Source organism: Tigriopus californicus, chromosome 9, assembly GCF_007210705.1.
Source record: "Tigriopus californicus strain San Diego chromosome 9, Tcal_SD_v2.1, whole genome shotgun sequence".
In the NCBI taxonomy this organism is placed as follows: domain Eukaryota; kingdom Metazoa; phylum Arthropoda; class Copepoda; order Harpacticoida; family Harpacticidae; genus Tigriopus; species Tigriopus californicus.
Genome location: NC_081448.1, coordinates 2,411,898 through 2,428,239, shown reverse-complemented (window position 1 = coordinate 2,428,239; position 16,342 = coordinate 2,411,898). Strand labels below are relative to the sequence as shown.

Genomic DNA, 16,342 nt, shown 5'->3' with positions numbered 1-16,342 from the left:
AGAATGAGGACGATGAAGACGATCAAGACAACAGCGACACAGAGGGATTCCGAAACTTTTAGTCTCCCACGGATCTTCGAACAATTTGATGCTGTGCTTATTTGTTTTACTGAATAGGTACAGAGAGGGGGGAGAAACCGCGGAGGCACACCGACACTCGTCCATATACCCACACCCACACTACTCGCTTTTACAGGGGACAAAGGCTGAGAGCGAAAGAGAGACTGAATGACTGACTCAGGGAGAGGGAGAGGGAGAGAGGGAGAGGGAGAGAGAGAGAGAGAGAGAAGGAATCTCCCCCAAGACATCCACCAGGGGCTCTGGCTCGGTAAAGGATGGCAAAATCCCTCTGAGAGCTACTAGCGATGCTCAGGGACTCTCTGGGGCTTGTTGAGGCAGCCCATTCTCGGGGCAGGGCTTTTAACGCTCTGCGATAAAAGAAAGCCTCACGGCGAGTTCGTTCCAACTCCTCTGGCGAGAATTGGACCCACAGGGAGGGTGACTCCAGTGGCCTTTAGAGACAAAATGACTCTTGTGGGACTTTACAACACATAAAAACTCAGAGGAACCAAGGGACTGCCGGGGCCGTTGTCCCAGACTATTGGCTCTAAAACGGCACCAACGAGTTTGGAGGCAGATTCCGAAAAAAAAGGAAATGCTTCAAACGCCCCTCTAAAAGTGAGCAATAGTTTGATCCTCTCAAAAGGCAAAAAAAAGTCTTACCTGGAACGAGAAATGAAGACAAAATTGATTGAACGGAACACAAAATCGTTGGTAATGGAGGAAACATTTCTCAGGGGACAGTGTTGCCATACATATCGGTTTCAGTAGCAACGACCAAATTGGCAGCCCTGACTTTGAATACGTCCCCTAGAGAGCCAAATGGGACGAAATATAACATAGACATATATTATGTGAGAGAAACACTGGTCAACCTACAAGAAGGCCACAACTTCGGCCACAAGGATCATTCTCCTCCTTTTCTATGGTCATAAAATCCGTGAGCAAACGACCACGTTATCCGCCAAAACCGGGTAAAGAGAGTAGGAAAGGCAATGAAGAGAAGAAGAAGGGGGTCTCTTTGGCCAATGGCAGTCCTTAATGGGGCGTTACGGATCCCCCCCCCCCCGCCATTTCATCTCAACTCGTATAAAGAACAAAACGACGATGACGAGCGAAATGGTATTCCAATTTTTTTCAATCTCCCTGCTGATTCAATCACCCAGCTACTTTTATACATTATTGAGGTATTGATAATAATGGGAGAAGGAACCAATGTTCCCTCATAGGATCACTCTTCGTGGAGTGAGATCTCTCCTTTCAACAACCCACATCAGACCCTAGAATCAATTTCAATCCCTGGCACAAGCCACTTGACAAAAGGAGGATCAAAAGATAAATCAAGATTTCCTTTTCAAAACAAGAGATCCACTTTCCGTCTCAAAACTCGAGAGAGGAAAAAGAGGGGAAACTCAAATGTTAGCCATCCCAGTCTTTGCCATTCATTTGACTCTCTCTATTTGCTTTGATTTCCAAGTCGCCCTCCTCCCCCCCCTCTTTTTCAGCTGTCATATTTGATTTTATACCCCTCAACGGAACAACGACGATAGATCCCTTTTTTAGATGTAGCAGACGACTTACAATAAGTGGCGTTCCAACTGAATTTAGTCACATGTTTGAGTGTCGAGGAAAGATGAGAGCCATGACAAAGTCCAAAGAAGTGGTAGTCACATTGCTCCAGAGATCGAGAGTGGCTAGATCACGGGGGTTTGAATGGCAAGGATGGGGGCATTAGGGGGAGCTAATCTCCGCTTAATCCGAACAGAATCGCTTTCACTTCTCTCGCTTGAGAAAAGACCAACTTGCTTATTGGATTGGACGGAAGAGGGGATTCTCAAAGGAGCGACGAGCGAGCTAAACATGGAAAACCTGCAAAGAGGAGACTAGAATGGCCGTCATCTAATTTGCTTCATCATCACAGCCATGGAGATTGAAAAAAGATGAAGATTCAAAGGGTGTCCAATGTTTGAACCTAGATTTGACCAGGTTTCCCTGTTTAACTATGCACTTGTTTTTCTATGCAGAAAAGGCAATAAAATATTTCTTTGTGATATACCCGGCTACTTGGTTGTCGTATTCAAAGTGCTCATAAACAAATTCCTTTGCTAACATAGTGATCTCGATCTTCATGATTTCAACGAGAATTCGTCAACACTTGCTAGTGATCTATCTAGTAATCTCTTTGCTTTGGACTAAATCCTGGAGTCTACATTGATTCACAAACACATTCAGATATCATCACTTCTCCCGCAGCCTCCTAATCCGAATCTAAGAGAACAAATACTGTATCCCAACGCAGTGGAGCACACTCAATATGTCTGACTTGGTTCCTTGTTCCCCTCTCATCCATCCCCGTGTGCAGTATGCAGCTTGCTTGAAGCATGGACCATTATCCCCTTTTCAGATTGCTCATGGGAGGGCACTAATTTATTCATCCATTGGACATATGGTTTGTCACGATAACAACTCTCATAATGGGGTTCGAAGTTGGTCTAATCGCTTTTGGTTTGATAACTGCCCTGTCAAGTGGCAGCTAGAGATCCCGATGCAAACAGCTCTCATTTCCATTTTCGTTCCTGAAAACGTGCTCCATTGAGAAGACTTCCCCTTGTTCCACCTCATAAATATTACTTTTCTCTTCCTTCAGGAAGAAACGAGAAAGAAGGAGACGACGAGAGGAGTAAAAAAGGACGAGAACACGAAGTTCTTTACATAGGATATTGGATCCTAGAGTTCACGGGGGGGTTCTTTTTTTCCAGCAAAAACTGGTGGAACATCAATAAATTATCTTCTTTTTTTTGTCAAAAAAGGCAATGGGATCCACAACGAGAATGTCGTTCCAGCTTTTTTGTGGGATCATGCCGCGTTCCTGGCTATTCAAATCCAGACGACAGCGACAACGATGAGCTTCACTCGTCTGTGAGCGTGTGAGCACAAAAAGTGGGGAAAAAGTTTTGAATTGTAAATATGGAGAGCAACGGACGGTTGTGCAACGCACATGGAACACTAGTGAATTTCCTTCAGTCGTCCTATCTTCAAATGGAAAAGAAAGAGCGAGCTCAGGAAAACAAAAAAGGGGAATAGTCAAAGAGGGAGTAAAAGAAGTCTTTCCCTTCAATTTGAGTTCACGAGGAGAGGATCCTCTACAATCTCCATTCTTTCGTACGCTCTTGAGAAGCCATTGAGATGAGAAAGAGACTTGTTCCTCGTCTCTCTCTCTTTTTCTTTTTCTTTCTCCTTCCGTTCCCTTTGCTGGTTCCGTTCCTTCGAACTCTAAAAAAAGCGAGAGGAAACGACAACTTGACTGCCTTTACCTCGTCCTCGTCGTCGTCTTTCTTCTCCTAAAGTTCCAAGTGCACACGAGTGGATGGAGTTTAAAGTTTGCTCAAGGGGTTTTACTCGTTGGAATTTGCGATTAAAAAGGGATAAGAATGGAGTGCCAACCAGCCAGCCAGCCGCCTCCAGACCCTACAACTCGTTCTCGAGAGATCTTTAGAGCTCTTCAAGTCGTCCTGGAAAACGCCAGAAGTGGGTTGCTTCTGCCTCGTATTCTCGTCCTCCTCCTGGTCTTCGTCTCTTGTGCCCAAGGAATGGAACGAATCAGAAAAAGAAGATTCTTCACCTTCCAATAGCCCACACACTCTCTTTCTCTCTCTCACATACGCACCCACGCACACACAGACAGGAGCTAAGAAGGTGATGACAAGGCACGCTACTTTTGGAATAACTTTGAATGGGGAAGAGCCTAAAGGATTCCCCATCTTTCACTCTCTTCGCCTCTTACTCTCTTCGCTCCCTAGTCAAGAGCTCCTTGAGGTGACAAGAGAGTGAGTAATTATGCCGGTGTGAAGAGCATCCCGGATTCATGTCTCAAGGGCCCTTCCCACGGATAAGGGAGGGCTTGTTTGCCTCTCATGATAGCTTGTCGACGGCCTTCTTCTTGGGTTGAGCATCTCCTTGATGGTGTGTGGCGTTGCATAACTTAGGTTCACCCTTATCAACAAGGAATGATTATCTAGATTCATGTGCATAAACCAGCAGTCTCCACTTAAACGCATAAACTGAGATGGCAAGTGTTTCATGAATGAACAACGTGTTATGAGACTATGAATAACAGCATGTATTTAGCACTTGGTCGGGTAACGCTGGACCAACTTTTCAAATGTTCTGTTTCAAATGAGGCACACATGCCTGCCCTACGGAAGTGATCCCTGGGGAACCCTCAGTTTGGGCTCGGTTTGGGCCCAATAAACAAGAACGACGTACTTTTTCCGCTCCAGACTCACTTGGGAATACCAAATAGAAATAGAGACCACGTGAGCAAACGGACCCGTGCCCTCGCCAGATCCATTCTTTCCAGCGGCAGGAATCTTGAATTGAAATTCAATTTTTGCCCCTCCTTCAATCCTTCTTCTTTTCTGGCTTCTCGAGAGGCGAAATGCTCGGGAGAGAGAAATACTACAGCCACCACCATTCCAACCTCCTTCCCGACTTTGGCGTCCTCTCGCGCAGACCCGAGGTTCTTTGGAGCTCTTCAGATGAAGTGGATCTTTATCAAGTTGCCCCCTTACTATTTTATGTGGCGTGCTCAATTCCCGACACTGACATTTAACGACTCTCTCAAGTGCCTTGTACACCTCCTTGATGTCAAAAAGCCTCACTCTTTCCCTCCATCTCCCCATCTCCCTACTGTAGAGAATGTTGTTGTTGTAGTAGTAGTGGTGGTGGTGGTGGTGGTGGTGGAGGAGACGGTTGTAGTAGTACATCTCATGCCAAATGATGGGATGTGGAATTTGTGAGCCTTTTGCACCAAGCACGACATGATTGTTGAATTAAATGCAGGTTCTGCTTCCCCACATCATCAGACATCCTGTTTCCAGACGAGAGCCATAAATACATGGTAGTATATTGCATACACTAGCTACGTAGATAGAGCCGTTTATCCCAAGTCAGATCAGGGTTTTCCTGCTGTTGGCTTGTGGCAAGGCAAAGGTATTTGATCAACAATGCCACAACTCCTTCACACTGATGTGATATGACAGCTCCCTTGCTGAGACCAGATCAAGATAAAAGACTCCCAGGTGATCCAAGAATGGCATTCCATTGAAAGAATATCGATGTCATCACGTTGCTTCTGGAGCCTTTGCACTGGATATAGGTATCCAAAGCACTTTAGATTCGTAGGCATCGTGGAATCTGCATGTTTTTTTCTGATTCCTAGTGGGAAAAAAGTGCTTTAAGGCTCATGAATAAACCATCTCAATCCTCTTTCATGACAGGGCCATAAATCATGGAAACTTCATATCCGCTCTTGTGGTTCCAAAACACACCAGCCGCATTGGTCAATAAATTTCGATTAGGCAACAAAACGATCGGTCTCGGAGTGGTGCTAGCCGCGAATAAACTAACCCAAACTTCCGTTTAGATATTGAAAAAGGCCCTGTCTCACATATTCAGACACTTTCGAAAAACTAAACATTGATCGATGCAGTCGGTCAGCTTTTGAATCTTTTCTTTCTTAGTAGCTGCACGGGACTTCAATCCACGTGTTTCAATGTTACATCTTCGACCAGACCCTTAACTCGTACACAAAAACAGTTGGCCATCCACATTCCGAGCCAATGGAACATGAAAGAGGTGAAAAATCTGCCCTGTCATGATTGCTTGAGTGGATAACACGCCAGAGAGGCGATCGGAATACATTCACTCCTTTGGAAATCACTCACACTCACAACCAAGCGTACGTACATACATGCTGCATACACCAAACTACTCGACCATTCTTGAACATCATTGGTTACACTGAATATCTCAATGACTCGAGAGCCAACGTGAGTCAACCTTTGATTTGTTCTCCTTAATCATTTTCAAAACAAGATCGCAACTCGCTTTGAGTGGGAAGTGGGACATCCTTCCAAATTAGTCATGCAAATATTTCAATTACGAATCCATATTTGGTTGTAGGGTTCAGTTCACAACGTTGGGAGAACAACAGCCCCATGAATCACGTCATTTGTGATTCAATCATGCCGAGGAATGTTTAGAATTAAGAATAGTTGAGAGGCCGGCGGGTACCTTAAAAATAAACCATTCTGAGTGTTGAGGTCTACAAACATGTATGGACTCATTGGACCGTCGAAGAGCGGTCGTTTTTGGCTCAGGTCCGTGGTTTTTGGTCACGCTCCATTGATGGTCGGTCGAAGAGCCTAGAATTTGGCAGTGTGACCAATTGGGACTCGCTGGAAAACTACGAACATCCATTGGAAGCCCCGTCTACCCGCCTTTTTCCTCAAAAGCTGTTTGCCCGGTTTATGGCCAGCCTAATGGTAGAACCCACTAGGGTCGCTCGGTCAAATTCGATAACAACACCCGCAGGGGGAACACATTTCGCATTTTATACTTATATATTTTTGACATGCTCTGACGTTCAAGTGATGTTTTTCATTTCCTCGCCTTCTCGCCAACTCAAGTGTCCGCCAGACAGTAGACATATAAATATATACCCTTCGGCCGTTTCCCTTCACGAAAAAAAAGATCTGGCGTGGCACATGTGATTGAAATTCTGATCTTGTCCCTTCCGCAAGTTTTTTGTCGCTTCTCAAAAAGCCCCCTTCCTCCCCTTACTTTTCTCTCTCTCTCTTTGAGTCTTGCTTTGGCCGTTTCCGCTTGTCCATCACGAATTTGATCTCTCTTATCATCAAGATATCAATCCCGAGCTCTGACTTTCATCCATCCACCCTTTGGCCCAATCCCTAATGCTTCCCTAGGGCGAACAATCAGCTTTCATTGATCCTAGGATTGAAGACCTCCGACCAAGAGACATCGAATTACCGACACAAGTAGGGCCAGCTATTTTGGAGAGCTTTAACTGGCGTCTGTTAATGCAAAAATATAACGCCTTTCCTTGCAAGAGTGTGTGTGTGTGAGAGAGAGAGAACGCTCCAAATGGTCTTGTAGGAACAATTCGAGGTCTGAAGGAATAATGGCTTCCTCTGACGGGATGAACGGGTGAAAGACGGAATGGCATTTGCATAAGTACATTTTGCACCCACAGAATGTGATAGGAGGGAATTTCGGCAAAACAAAGGGAGCAAACGAGAGGGTGACCGGCATATGTAATGAGATGAAGAAGCACTAGTAGTAAGGCAAATATTTGCCATTATCCGTTGATGATCCTACCTTGGAGCTCAGCTTGGTGATGGCAACCTTGATAAATTTCAATACAATTCAAACCACACTATCACATCAGACATGAGGTGACTCAGTTTCATCGCACCATTTTTTGGTATACACGTTATTCTAAATTTATGGTTATTTGGTTACTTCTATTGCACGGTACTAGTATTTGCTCCTTTTGCTCACTTCACCAGCTGATTTTGCACTGAAGAGCAATGAGAGAGGAAAGCCGGCCCCAAACCTACGAGGAACCTCTCAGCGGGCTTGGTCAGCCATCATTATTATACTCCTTCTTCCCCACCTCCTCTTCCTGCTACTCACTCCTCCGCCTTCTAGTCCCACTCCTGTTTCTGCTCCCGTGCTTTTCTGTTTGGCTATGGCCGTTTCGCGGAGTCATCCACGGGCGGTGACGCTTGGATGTGCGCTCGCTGACGCGTGAAAAGGGAGCGAGACGCGAGCTCCCGCACAAACCAAACGTAACCGGCTTTGGCGGGTCAATTATCCGTTACTAAACACATTGTCCGAGAGAACGCCCCGAAGGCCAGAAAGACACAGAGGAAAAACTCGGGGTGTCAAGTGGAGGACGAGATTTTTGAGGGGCGAGAAAAGTGCACACAGGCAAATGGACTGACAGTTGCTAATTGATTGAACAGCATAGAGCAATTCGGGCTGATTGATGGACTCGCGTCTTATGAGCCCATGCCTCATTTACAGAGCGAACGAGACTGAAAGAATCCCCATACCATCGTCATCGTATTACACATGGTCAAAAACGGCATCGCTTCACTGGTTTCATTTATCTGTCGTAATCTAGCTCTGTTCCTGAATTAAGTGGATTGGGTTCGGGTTGCCAAGACACTCGGTAACACGAGTTCATTACGGGGGACTTGGGCAACAACACACACGCAAAGATAACACGAGAGCGTATCAAAAGGAAATTCCGGATCCATTTGCATTGGGAAATATAGCCATTTCGGGAGTTCACAAATTGCACAAGTTACTACCGTTGAAGTTTTGAATCGAGCGCACATTTGACGCTGGATTTGCTCATGAGTAGTAACTCTGGAGCATTTAAATGCATTGCTTTCACAGGAACGGCAAAGGCCTGGCCACTCTTAGATGCACTTCACGGACATGGCACGAGAGCCCTAGATTAGTAATGACGGGTAACACTTTAATTGTAACGGTAGCCTAATTTTCACCAAGGGAAATTGTGGAACGGATGGCGGTGAAAATGTATTGTCAGAGGCCTAGAGAGGTTCAATGTAAAGCTTAGATCACATCAGATCAGATCGCATTTTTAAAAGTCTGTGAATGGTGCACGTTTTCAGGAAGCAGATCAACTTGTGGAAAACTGCAAAAAGTGTGCATTCTACAATGGTGAGTAGCAAGGGCTTTTTGCGACCCTCTGCCAATCTCATTCAAGATGAGTCTGGATAATCCCAGTTGTAAGCCCGTTGACCATCATGCTCTCATTCATGTCTAGCAACACCCTGAGGATCACCAATCGGAGGACTTCCTTTTTCGGATCCAGCCATGGGGGTTAGTTGGTCATTTGTTTGACCCAAAATTTCAGATACTAAGTGTCATCCCATGGACCTGGTCATTCCGGAGCAAGTACGCACTGAAATGATAGCTTCAAACGATAAGAAACAATATTTCTGCTTTTTGCTCTCATTCGTTTGCCTCCAGAATCATCTACGACAGGAAGTAAAAAGTGGTCTGCTCTTGATGAACTAATCGATTTCTTCCCAAGCACAGAACTTCAGATAGACCACCAAAAAACCGGTCCAACAAGCATGAAGAAACTGGCAAACAGTGCCTTATTTCCAGCCAGCTCAAGGTGGAGCCAAAAAAAAGGTCTTCATCTCGGTTTTTGGTAAACCCCGTCGACCTGAATGTTCCTTGAGCAAGTGGCACCTATGTGAGCATAAGAGTTTGTCGCTTTCTGATCTACTATCGTTCGAATTCCGTGGCGCTCTTCGCTTCAGGGTCTACTTGATCCGACTCAGAAGTTGTTTTTGGGGCCCGACATTGTGGCTGCTCTCACAGTTAATCACTCAATACCATAGTCCTTATCTCAATGGGTTATTTTTGCTCCATCTTTCAAGTTAGTTGCACTTTTTGCCCTCGTTCAAAGAGGAAGAAGGCCAGAGAGAAAGGAAGAAAGAAAGAACCGAGCCATGGTGGAATTGTAATCTGAAACGCGCTCCGAATACAAAAAATACACACGCACACTCTTCAAACCAGAGAGCGAAAGAATGAGTGGGGACAAAAACAAAGCAAGATTCATTTGAGATAAAAACCAATTGAATGAATGCTGCTGATTGGTCTCACAGCTCGGACTATGGAGCTACTTAAACCACTCGAACCAGCCGTGATATCGAGGACATAAAAGCCCATAATTTGCATAAAACGTTCTAATCTTTGGCACCGCTGCAATACCGGGTGCTTCGGTAGAAACGAAACAACCAACCGCTTGTCAAACCAAACAATGAAATGGTCAGACTCGAACAAACAATGTACGGAGCTCAGTTAGATGTACTTCAAACCTAAATTTGAATCATGAGAGTGCTCTCTCCGAAATGCCCTTTGATGTCACGGCTTTTGGCAACATGCTCTTTTTTCAAAATCGAAGCTTGGGAATCATTTTGCATCAAGTCACAATAGATTCAAATTTGCTATTTTAAGGCATCCCTAAACATAGGGTTGGTTGCTTATTGCTGGCAATAAACGATCTAGATGACCATTTGAATTTGAGAATGGTTCATTTGATACGTGAAATCGTCAGGGTCTCTCTTCAAAACAAAAACCTTCTTCGTTGACAATAATGTTTATATCCTTTAAAGCCAGTTGATTGACCATCATCTAACCCAAAACTTCCATAGAGAAGACACCGAAGTAGGGAACAAATGTCATCAGGTTTACATGTAAATCTACCAATAATCCAATGACAAATTTGAGTCGAAGTCTCAATCAAGAATGGTGAGAGATGTTATTAGGTAGTCCTGTTCTTTTAAAATACTCTGTACAATATTTCCATCCAAGTGTTCATTTCAATTATTATCTTCTAATATTCGGGAAATGATTCGGCAACTTTGCATTCTGGATCGTCGCACCATAATTTAAACACTATTAGCGAACCAAGCTGACGTCTATTCATCATTTGTAGTACAACTTTTGTAGCGCTGTGTGATTGGCGTAGTTAGCTCCTATTAAAGAATAAATGGAAAAAACATCACCACAAATCCGATTTTTCTTTTTTTGCAAATTCAAGCCCTTATTAGAGAAGCCTGGGTTAGTAACAAATTTAATGAAAGTCTACATGTGAGCCTGTCAAGGGAACGAGATGGTAGCTTGTTCTTTGCTAATGGTGTCGTGTGCGACACGTTCTCCGTTCAAATATTCACATATGTGTCTGGAGGCGTTTCACGCGATTCAACAGATTCCGGAATACTAATTACGATTCAATTACAAGTCACGCACCTTCTCCAACATATCAGCCATAGCCACTTCTGGCTTTTATCGAAAACTGAAAAAAAGAACCTTTACCCACGATCGAAATCCTGATCTAAAGAAATTTCTGAGTTGCTTCCTTCAATGGCATTACTGGATCCATTTTAGTGTACTTCCATTGTGTGTGGCTCGTGATTGTCTCAAAAACATTCTTGTCTGTATAGGCTAGAAGACGTGAGGCATGCACGATCCAAGGTGCATGCAATTCATCCTGAACCTGAACCTCCTCCTCCCCCTACTCCGCCTCCTTCTTGCCCTGAAACAGTAAATTGACATATCTGCGTGAAGCACGCGAGAAAACTACAAACACTCCCAAGAACACGCTGACTGTCCAACTTGCCTTGTCGAGAGAGACTCCTTCAGTCCCCAAGTAGATAATGCAATACTTGCATAGAAAAGCCACCTTTGGAGAAAGACTCGGGAAGTTGTCGATTGGCGAAGAGTTCTTGTTCTCACAAAATCGAGCATGCTTGTCATTATTTTGTTTGCAAAAGAAACATCAAATGATATCACTTTCTAGTCAACTATTTTATTGCCTCTACCTTTTTGACATTCTTCTTGTTTTACCATTTTGTATAATGTATATACATCAGATTTTATTTTATAGTTACTTTTACGCCATGACATGACCAAGAGTCGCAATAAAGATTATTATTATTATTAAAATTTGGTAGAGCATCTCGTGGTTTGGTTCTGTGCTGGAGGTGGGGTTACTTCTCAGTTTTGATGATGAAGCAAGTGTTCCAATTCTTGTTCGAGTTGCTGTCATTCTCCATGAGGCGACAAATCTCCGTTTGTCTAGGTTCTTTCAAGTTCTTTGGTGTGTAAAGTCAAAGACAAACAAAAGAAAGAATTCAGCTCCCTCGAGAATCAAGAAACATCCACAGACTTGCATTCCAGGTAGATAAGATTTATTTCATTGAAGGCACGTAGAAGAAAGTAAAACTGTGAAGAGTGCCACTGTCCCAGATAAATGAATGCTAAACCAACAAGGTCCTTATTATCAATGTGAATCTGACCCTAAACAGAAACAAATATTGAAAGCTGTGATCGGGTGTCAAAAGTGACACGCGAAACGAGCGGATGGAAATTTGATCCGCCAAACCAAAGAAGTGCATAAGTTGAACACAGTCCTGTAGATCTGCTCTCATCATTTCGATTTAGTGGGGTGTTTGAGTTGAAAATTTGCAGGTTGGAAGTGCTCCTAGTTTTGACATGTTTTCAATGGGTGTTTTGGAAAAATATCCCACAACAATGTTGACAAATACCTTCCCATTTGTCCCCCCCGATGCGTTCAAAATTTTCCGAATTTTTTTCTCCACTCGTCCCTCGTGTACTTGAAGTGCGTAGTGTGTGCTCCCTCCGGAGAATTATGTCACACTTGAATTCCAACTCGAGGGAGACACAAATTTAACACACATGCGAGGTAAAATGTCACCAACTTTTGCCTTCGCTTTGCTTTCCCCTTCTCTTCCCCCTTCGGATTCTCTTCCTTTGCAATGAGCGAGAAGACGACGGTATGTGAAGGAAAAAAATTCTAATTGAATTTTGTCATTTACTAAAAATGTGCTGAACTCCAGGGGAGAGGAAACTTTTTGAGAAAGATTCTATCCTTTTTTTTCTTATCCTGGGTGTGGGAGAAGTTTCCGAAATTAAAAGAGGTGCGAAGTTTTTTCCCTTTACAAAAGGCAACCGAAACTTCAAAGGGAGTGGGGAAGTTGAAAAAAGAAGAGGAAAGAATTAGCCAACAACTCTCAACAGAAACCACCTCATGGACTGACTACTACTACTCACTCTCTTCTCACAACGACCCTCCCCCAACATTTCTTCGTGTTGTTGTATTTCTAAAGTACTGGCAGAATCGGGAATTGACAACAAAAATTGCTCACAAATCTGGAGGGATTTTCCAGACGAAAAAGAGGGTGAAAGTCCCCCTCTTCTCCTTTGTACTTTCCTTTACCCTTGGCAAACGAGTTTCCGTGAATACTCTTTCAAATTAAAGTCACTGTGTACTGCATAATGGAACATCTTTTGGGTGGAAGAGCCAACCTGGTTTGTGTCGGAGTGTGTGTGGATGTTCCAAGGGGATCATCCAAGATACGTTGTTAAGATGGCACTTTCCATTCCGTTCACGAATCGTGTTCTCTCTTTCTCTCTCTCTTTCTTTCCTCCCCTCTTCCCTTCAAGAAGATCCCCTCACGCGCTTGGCCTTTTGCCTTCTGGCAGATGGGATCTAATTATCTCGTAAAAATTCTTGTCGATTTTCAAGTTACATTCACGCACTTTCTCGCAAAATGCTGCCACACACACACACATCCACACCAGAGTATCTAAACCAGGCAAGTACTCGCATTGCAATCGTGAGAGTCGATCAATGAGTGCAACTGCTATTCTTGAAGGCAGAGAAGGTTACATTAAATCGGGCAGATCAATTCAAGATGGAAAATGAATGAATGGCTCACGCAAGATTTTTGTCAGTGTCTTTCAAATAGTAAAAAGGCGGTAAAAAATCTACTTCGTAAATGTGCTTCCCAGGGAATTACTCTCATGCATATGGAGATGAGAATGAATAAGAGACAAATCCCTGGAGTGAATTAAATAACTCCCATTTAGGTTGGAAGCGCCACCTTTCGTTCGCGAAGAAACTCAATTAAGCTCTAGTTTTAGGGGCTTAAGCCCAATGACCTTTCAACAATGCGTTAGAGCAGTCCACTATCCTAAGGTTTTTACTCACATCCCCGCCTCTCTCTCGCCTCTCTCTCGCCTCTCTCTCTCTGTCTCTGTCCATGTATCCGTCTACCTCTCTTTCTTTCCCATTCCGTTTCTTTGGTTGTGTGGATTTAGTGGATCTCATTCGCATGTGTTTTTGCAACCCCCCAAAAGTTTTCTTCTCCCCGAAGAAAATGATGATAAAGTAGTGCCCATTACAAAAGCACATTTTGATGGCACTTTTTTGCTCCCACTTCCATTGAGAGTCGTGACAAAAACATTCCCGAGGAATTCAGCCCCCCTATTTCTTCTGCTTCCCCATCTCAGTTGGCCTTGTTGTTTCAATCTCCATTTAAGAAGAGGACAGTTTTTGTGGATCCTCGGCGTTTTTTCTGCCACTCAAATATCAAAGTTGCGAGTCAAGAAACTCGAAACCAACCATCCTTGTCAGCCGAAAACAGTTTTTCTTTGTATTTCTCCCAAACTTTCTGGCCTCCTTGGCGGCTTGAATGAAGCCCTCACTAAACTTTCTTTCAGCCAGGACTTGGCTGGAAGAACGAACAATATTTGGATGAATATAAATCTCCCTTAGGTCCAATATTTTATGAGTATCGAGTATACCAAGAGAAGCTCGAGTCGAGTCCTATTTTTTTATCCCTGCGTTTATCAGGACCCGCTCTCATTTTCTGGCCGAGGACAAAAAGTGACAAAAACTCGTAATAAATCTGATGAAGTGGGAAGCTGAAAAAGGGAGGAGGCCACAAATGGACACGGCCTGACAAGGCGGAAAAACGTCCACACACACCCAAATCTCTCTCACCAGATAACTCAACGTGTTCTTCACACCCTCCCCAAAGAAAATGAGCACTGACTAGCCGTCTGTCTACCTCTTCAGCGCCAGTTTGGGGCACCTTTTTATCGCCTGAACTAATTACCCAAATGCACAACAAGAGCTTCGTTGAAGCTCATGTTGGAGAAGAAGTGGTCTCGAAAATCGTTTTTTTTTCTTTTTGCTTCTCTTCCACATTCCTAGAATCTCGTCCAGTCTCCCGGACACACAAATTCACACATGTGTTCACTTGGGCTGAACAAGCGCAACAAGATTAGCCAAGTGCGACAAACACCCTCTTTTATCACTTCTTCGATCGTTTGGTCAGGCTTTTCGCAACTACCTCAAAACATCTAGCTTGGTCCGAGAGATCGTCCTACCCACATATTTAAATCAAATATGGCTGCCTTCTAGGAAGAGTAGGTGGTAAAGTCAATGTGGGGACTAGGAAATACGTACGTATAGTATATATAAAATGGTTTACCAAGTGCTGTCTTACCTTCGGTTTCTTAAGCGGTTCGTCGTCGCTACTTTCGCTATCACACTGGAACAAAACGAAACAAAGGACAATGAAGCCATGCAAAAAGAAAAATGGGATGATAACGTAACCAAAAATAAATCTAAACGGGCGTTGCAGGTTTCATCAAGCTAATAAATGTCGTTTCAATAGTCCGCAAAAATGGGCCTTGATATTGATGGGTTCGGCTTTAACCCTTCCCCCCCCCCCTTCCCCCTTCCTGCTCCTCGCTCTTTCGCTCAAATGCACTCGATAAATTGAATGCAAATCTCGTTCCTGGCAACCCAGTGCAAGTTTAATCTCTACAAATTTCTGCTTCTCCGAACCAAAGCCAAGTGCACCGAGCATAAGAAGCAAAATCAGGCTTCCACTCACTCACTCACACAGGCACTAGATTGCTTGCTTGCTTGCTTGCTCGCTCCAAGGGCCTGGGTGCCACTCGTGTACACTTGACTACAGTCCTCATCACACCCATGTGGAGTATATATTACTTGTTCCTCGGCATCGAAAAGTTACACATTTGATATTTCTTCCTCGGGCCGAAAAGCCCGGGAAAGTGCAAAAGGCAATGTTGCACTTTGCCAATGCACCCACTATGGACAGGGTGGTTCAGAAGTTTTGGCCTGAGCTTGATGATGATGATCATGAAGAAGAAAAAGGTTCAGGGGTGTTCAGAAAGGAGCGAGTCACCTTTCATTTCAAGGAGTCGAATCGCGTTAGGCTTGATTAACAATGATCGTTGCTACAAGGTTTTCATGAACAACTTTTGTAACACTCTTTGCCGATGCATGCAACATGGTGAAGGAAATGCAACTAAATAAACATTCTTCATGCACCTCCAAAACACAAGAAGAATCTCGTCTTGCATTTCTGAGGCTTGGTAATTAGGGATTAACTGCAAACTCCATCATGGTATGCCTCAACGAGAAAAAATGCATCCTATCAAATCTAGTGACATATTTGCAACACCTGCTTGGCTTGCTAGAAAACCTTCAATAAGGACTATGAATCTAATCATTACACTTTGCAATGTTTAGTATAACTGATTCGTTGTAAAGCGAGGTTGCAAGAGCATCAAATTATTTTTTCCGAGGCCGCCTGAATCAAGCTTTACAAGGGCTTTATTTGTCCCAAATAGACATATAAAATAAATGATAAGTAAAAGACCACTTACGATATATCCTCTTTCGGATGTAGATCCCGGGGAATGCTGAAATGGAGGCAAAGGAAATACTTGAGGGCTTCTGTTTACAAGACTGCCTAACATGTGATTGGTTTGATATGTGAAACAATACTTCCTGTAAATAACAAAAACGAAGGGGATCCAAATTGCCACTCTGAAACACAACTTCAGAGTGCAAGTATTAATTAGAAACCGATCCAGCACTTCAATTAAGCCCAACAGTCCTGACACGAACATTGCACCCTTTATATTGATTGTAATAACACAGCGTGAGTAGATCTGCAAGACTGCATACCCTCGAGTAAAGTGTGAACCAGGGGACAATGAAGTCGTGCAAGAATAAGGTTCCCCC

General features: G+C 43.7%; 1 protein-coding gene across 3 annotated transcripts in view; it reads right to left on the bottom strand.

Moving 5' to 3' along the window:
• LOC131886168 (autism susceptibility gene 2 protein-like) overlaps positions 1-16,342 on the bottom strand; it is a 38,836-nt gene that overhangs the window by 11,967 nt on the left and 10,527 nt on the right. For 2 of the 3 annotated variants that reach the window (XM_059234427.1, XM_059234428.1), the window contains exons 3-4: positions 15,982-16,017; positions 14,790-14,834 (exon numbers count right to left, since the gene is read on the bottom strand). In XM_059234427.1, coding sequence (XP_059090410.1) covers positions 14,790-14,834; positions 15,982-16,017 — 81 coding nt within the window. The remainder of the gene's footprint in view (positions 1-14,789; positions 14,835-15,981; positions 16,018-16,342) is intronic. The other variant, XM_059234429.1, reaches the window with a different exon arrangement.